The 6,505-nt window shown below is 41.0% G+C and overlaps 1 protein-coding gene across 1 annotated transcript; it reads right to left on the reverse strand.

Moving 5' to 3' along the window:
• Positions 1-1,869: 1,869 nt before the first annotated feature.
• Positions 1,870-6,047, reverse strand: mrpl46 (mitochondrial ribosomal protein L46; the record flags this gene model as incomplete). The annotated part of the gene is made up of 4 exons (XM_080025412.1): positions 1,870-2,271; positions 3,747-3,917; positions 4,745-4,946; positions 5,772-6,047. 4 exons carry the CDS (start codon positions 6,045-6,047, stop codon positions 2,027-2,029), a joined length of 894 nt encoding a protein of 297 aa, XP_079881538.1. The 3' UTR covers positions 1,870-2,026.
• Between the last annotated feature and the right edge of the window lie 458 nt (positions 6,048-6,505).

Raw genomic sequence — 6,505 nt, forward strand, 5'->3', positions numbered from 1 at the left:
TAAGTTAGCGCGTGTACAAACAGAACATTTCCTGTGCGCCTTCACATTAAAAGCCTGTTACTAGCCAAACGTGAGTTGACTTTTATTTTGAAGCCGGTAAGAACAGGAAGTTAGCGCTTTACAGCACTGTAGTGCTCTAGCTTGAAAGGCAACTCCTTCAGCTGCAGCGAGCAGTCAACAGTAGCCTAGTAGTCTATTTAAACAAAGTTTTAAATAAGCCACTGAAAAGCTACTCCCAACACATTCTAAATTGTACCAATATGTATACTTATTTATTTAATAGGCTATGTTTAATGTTTTAAAGTTTGGTTTTAATTAACAGAAGGACATTTTCTAAAAAAATATATTATTATTAATATAATAATTATATGTATATACAAAACATGTATAGATATAGATATTGTTTTTCTATTTTTATGGGGAGAAATAATTCTGAATCAGCAAAAAATTGCAATTGGCAGGTTAGATTATTTTGTCTAAATTGCAATCAGTGCACCCCTATTAATTTTTCCATAATTATTACTGCACACACTAGGATATAATATTAATTGAGAATCTCAAATGAGACCAAGATGACAGGCTCAAAGGTAATTAGAGCAAAATGCAAGGGTTAAGGTTTTGCAAGTTTTCGATCATACTTTGTGTGCTACCAAATTTATTTTAATTAAAGGTGCAGTGTGTAATATGACATCATCAAGAAAGTTCTACAAAGTTCTAGAATGCAACACTTCCTGGGTAACCCCAACCCTTTCGAATAATAACAGAAGCTACAGTGGCCTTCAAGGACAAGAACAAAAGAAAAAAAATCTAAATTTTAAACAATGCACCTGATGACATTCCAACTATGACACTTTCAAGATGGCGGCACTAGGCCTTGGTCCAAAATATGCAGAAATATGGACATAAATGAGACCCTTTCCTTGGAAAAAAAAAATTATTCAAAACATTTTTTTCAGCCATTATGCACTAAATTAAATGTATTTATGGATATTATAATTACTTTCTACAAAATCTGCTAGGAAATAAAACCCAAAATTCTACACACTGCAGCTTTAAGGTTATGCAAGTTTTCCATCATACTTTGTGTGCTACCAAATTTATTTTTGTGCTACTGAATTTTTTGATTGCTAGCACCAGTGCTACCACCTAAAAAAATAAGCGTACAGCCCTGGCAGGCTCCCAAAACGCATTGTGTCATCCCTGCATATCATCATTTAACACAGCTACATACACACCTTGACATCAACCCAACCTGTATTGTATCCAACATTTTACTGTAAATGTTTACAATATATTGAGGCATTCAAGGGGAAAGCTTATGTTCTGCATTTTGGAAATGATTCACAAAAATCCAGATAACATAAAAAACAGCGCAACCAGCAGCTGAACTTTCCAGATTTTGGAAAATATGTTGGTACGTTGATAACAATGTCTGTGCCAATATACACTCTACCCACCCAGTGTGAAAAAGAAAATGACTTTGACATTTTCAAGCCAGTAGGGGAAATACCTTATGTAAGCTTTTCTCTGACCCGCTTCAATAGATTGACGTGTGCAAGTGTTTGACACAATGCATGATGGGTAGTCCTAATCATGACAAGGTGTGGATGAAGCTGTGACGCAGGCTGCCATATTTTTAGGCTCGGGTGATCCAGTCCTTGAGGGAGCACTTGCTACTTAAGAATCACACTTAGGCTTTGCACAAAATAAATAACAGATAGCTTCTCTTTAAAACATTTTTTATAAATCCGACTCTTTACTAAGAATTATTTTTATATTTATGATTGTATTGCTGTTTTATGAATATGTTATGTGAAGTGCAGGTCAGATCTGAGAATACTGCTGATTTAAAACCCACAATGCAATGTGTCGGGAAAAAAAAACAATTTATTTATACAATGAAACATAATATATTGAATGGATGAACATTTCATGGCAAGGGTAACTTTGTGGGAATCGTAAATAATGTCCTGCAAGCCAGTGTCCTTGTGTCCAGTGTTTGGGGGGGGGGGGGGGGGGGGGGCGGTCACAGGTCGAGGACGAAGCGATCCACCTTCATCATGTAGGCTGGTTTCAGATGGCGCTGCAGTTCGCTTTTCTTCACCCACAGAAAGGGAGCGTTTGGCGCGGCGGGGGGTCCACTGTCTAACAGAATGGCTTTGAAGAAGAACACCTTTGTTCCTATGCAGCTTTCTGTCCGCGCAGCTTTGGGCAGTTTGTACTTGTACACTCCACAGGGGGCGTTGCCGAGGAAAGTCGCCTTGAAACCAGCTGCGACAGGGAAAAAAAAAAAGGTTAATTCACACGGAGACGAAAGGTGTGCTTAAGTGCAGATGTGTCTTGATTTAATGCAGTGGTACAATCGTATAATTAAGTGTGGCGTTACACTACTAATCCTCATCCTTTCATCATCAATAACCACCATTCCTCCTCGATTAAAGTTTTAATCCACTCTCATGTCGTCTGAATCGCACGCTCCCAGCCGGCTCAACATGCAGAGCGAGGCACTAACCAGCCATGTTAAAGAGATTCAATTCCCACTGAGTCTAGTGATATTAAAAATGGATCGACTCCGGCAACTGTAAGACGCTTCGAATAAAAAGACTCTGCACCAAATGGCACACGCTAATGTCGAGTGGGGAAAAAAGTCTTAATGGAGAGTGATTGATGGAGTTGGCACATTAATAGTTCATGGGCAGCGTTGTGAAACGGTTTAACATACTCAGTCACGGGATTTTTTATTTTTTTTTGTAACGCATAAGAGCTTAAAGACTTGATTTCTGTCGGATGTAGAGAAGAAGAAAAAAATTTGTGTGAGGGATCATTACTGAATAACTGGAACGTTCCGGATTTTTCCAACAGTGAGCTCAAACTTCCCTCCAGTCATTAGCATACGATCAGTTGCTGATCCGTGGACTGAAGCCTAATCTACTACTGACATCAGTGGAGGTGTGAGTGCTGCGAATGGTAGGGGAGTGTGTTGACAATAATTCAACTTTGATTCTGTTATATTTTCCTATATTTCAATTACAGATAATTCTCCATAGAAAATATGCGGGGATTGGCCATTAATTAAATGTTAGGCAGTAAAGAATATGACTCTTGGAGAAAAGATGAAAATGCATAATCATCATCATCATCATCATCATCATCTAGAAAAGTATCAGCTGTCTTTCAGTGAAACTGTATGTGATTTTAAATAGTTATACATGTGTTGTTGATAGAAAATACATAGAATTCAGGCTCGTCACTGTGCTAAAGCCACAAGCTCACTCTGAGGTCTCTGAACGGCATATGTATGTGTCACAATAGTCGATCAACACACAGAGAAAGAAGAAGTTCAACTATGGGGCCTGAGAAAAAAGGAAAAACTAAGTGACAGATTATACTGAAAAAAAGAACATCTTCAGTTCCCAATGATTCAGCAGGATTCATGTGAAATACTTGACTACTTTCAGTTCAAATGGCTTAAAAGCAATGAACTGGGAGGCTGGGAGTGAGACTGTGTGGCTCGCACCTACTCCCTTTGTTTACTTGGCCATTTTCAGAGCCGTGACTGCAAACAGCTCACTTTCCCTTCAGCGCGCCGCACACACACACACACACACACACTACACTACACTACGGACAGGTAGTGGATCGTGAGTAAATATTCGCTGATTTGGAGTGTTTTAGATGGCAAAGTGACTGAGCAGGCCTTTTTAAACATTGCTGGTGTCAGCCGATAGAATGTGTGCTGTTGTTACCTGGCTGTGAAGCGAGGGCTCTCTCTGCCGTCTGCCGCAGAGATTCTCCTTCCTGCCACGGAGCCTGAGGCAGCAGCCACAGCTTCTCTCCAAACACCTGCTGCTCTGCCAGGAGGAGCAGCGAGTCAGACAGGCAGCGGGACAGCGACGTCAGGTCCGCATCCACATCCGCTAAACAAGACACAGGCCCGTCAGGATTCAACTTTATTTGTCATATTATGCACAACAAATGACAGCAGAAGTCTCGGTTGGCGATGCAATTCTTCAACGCAATGCAATATCAAAGAAGATAAATGTATAAGAGAAACACAAGTGAAGAGAGCAACCTCAGACCTAAATAAAACACAAAACAAGTGCAAAGACACAGTGACAGTGCAGATACGAAATGTAAAGTGTCCAGCTGTCCAAGCGTCAAGCAAAATCTCCCTCATCTTTGGAAAATGGCACAGGGAACAAAATGCTAATTGGGGATGCTGGAACGAATAGATTTCCTCCCTGATGTCATTTAAACAATGAATCCTGCACAGAAAGTAATACAAGTGATTTTCCTCGCACTTCTTTAAAGCTGAATGTATGAGACTCCTTCAGATGATTGCTGTGTTCGAAACGGCCTACTAACGTCCTCCCTCCTACATACTCAACATGTATTGTCTACTTAACGATCGATTGTGTATGCGGGGTTGATCGGACTGTTTACAATGAAGTATACAGAAGCAATAAAGAATTTTAAAAAAAAACTTCTGTGTCGTTTGAAACCAGTCGCAATGCATTGTGGGGCGGTTGAGTAGGAAAAGTAACCTATCGATCCCATCGTACACATAATCTTCCCGGTAGTAAGTACTCATCCGGGCATTTCTCACCTACACAAACTCGCATACACAACCACAACACACTCAAATTGACGTCAAGATTAGTATGAGTAGGACGCTAGTAGGGCTTTTCCAACACAGCCCAGGTCATTTCCCTGTAGTAGTGTAGTGTTCCCCGTATATACTGACCTCTGATCCTCTTTGCCGGCTTGAAGCTCTTGAGCCTCTGCTCCCAGGAGTCTTCCAGGTCCTGAGCCAACACGATCTCCTGCTCCCCGCGCTCCTCCTCCTCCTCTGAGTCATAGCCGTCGGCCTGCTTACGACTCATCCTCTCTGCGTCCTCCAGCAGACGCAGCTCGTGGTCAGACAGCAAGCTCTTCTCTACCTCCATCTGCAGTAATCAAGTCAAGAAGTCTGTGAAAATCTGTTTTATTCTTCCAGGGAGCATTAGTTTAGAGCTTTAGTTACTGGTCTGATTAGGGAATAGTCTGCGGGTGTTTTCTGATGTTTTCTGACTCATAACAGTAATGGGGAATACTTGCTACTTTAGGGTCTGGATGTTGGGCTATCAATCAAACAAACAAACACATTTCATGGCCTGGAAATGGGATGGGAGCATTATCTTTGTCAGGTATGGACCATACAGTCTAAGGTATGGAAAGTAAAGAGTCCGTCCAAGTACTAACTGGATTCACACTGCACAAATGAGAAGTTGTCATGTTGCTGATTATTGCACAGCACACATTCAATTAAAAAAAGGAAATGTTTCAACTTATTTTAGAACTCTAAATGTGGATTACTTACAGTATGCTGAACTCAAATATATCTAAATCCTGTTTAACTTGCTATGAGTGAACAACACGTTTTTGAAAGGAAAAAAACGAGTGTAACAGTGAATTCTGTGACCCATCAGGGAGTTAAGTGCCACCACATGTGTTTTTGTGCCATATATTGTATGGTTATTGTTAATACTAGGCCTACATACTATTAATGAGCATACACATCTGTTAGCCATAGCCCTGTCATTGTGACCACGCTGTTTGATGATAACACAGACAGAGAATCTGACAGGACACAGATTTCAGTGCAACACCACCAGAGAACACGGGGTAGGGAAAGTGGGTTCATTTTCTTCAGGGTGGTCCCCTTTTGCACGACATACGTAACTGCTCTCTACGCCAGTACACAAATTCTGCAAAGCCTGTGCCAAACACACCTGCTGCATCATGCGTCCGTACTGCTGCTCTATGGGGCTGCTGTCCGCTGAGATGACCGGAAGCCTCTGCAGACACACCGCGGCCATCAGATTCCATGGAGAACTCGCTTTTTCCGTTACGCTTTTGTTCTGCAGCGCCGCGCGACATACAGATGTGCTGGAAAGCGGACGGAACCCCGCGTTACCGACCGCCGTCCTGGTATAACAAGACAGTAACCGTGAGAGAGACCGACTCGCCATCCTGCCACCGGGCGCAGCCATCTTTTTCTGACGCATTCAATGTACACTCGAAACAATCATGACGCTGGATACTAATCGTGAAGACAGCTTGAAAGTACGGGTTTCAAAAATGTCATTCCCTCAGTGGTACCAGAAAACGAGATAATGAAATTGTTATTATTATTTTTATTATTACTACTACAATTAATAAACTCTTTTTTACGTGGTGAGTGATTCAAGCGTGCGTTCAACATGGTATTTTTATCATATTTACGAGCATTTAGGACGTCCCTGAAGGCAGCACGTTTCAACGTCTACCCACAATGCTGTGCAGTAAAAGCGAACGGTCCATTCAGATCAAAGTGGGGGAGAATGGTAAAAATATAATTTAATACAAATAAAATATGCAATTGTACGTACTAGGTAAACAATACATTATTATATTTATAACATTAGTGTTTTTATTTTTTGATTCATTTTACAGTGGCAATTTTACTTATATCAGTGAAAATAAC

This window comes from Ammodytes marinus (genome assembly GCF_949987685.1).
Source record: "Ammodytes marinus genome assembly, chromosome: 1".
NCBI lineage: Eukaryota > Metazoa > Chordata > Actinopteri > Uranoscopiformes > Ammodytidae > Ammodytes > Ammodytes marinus.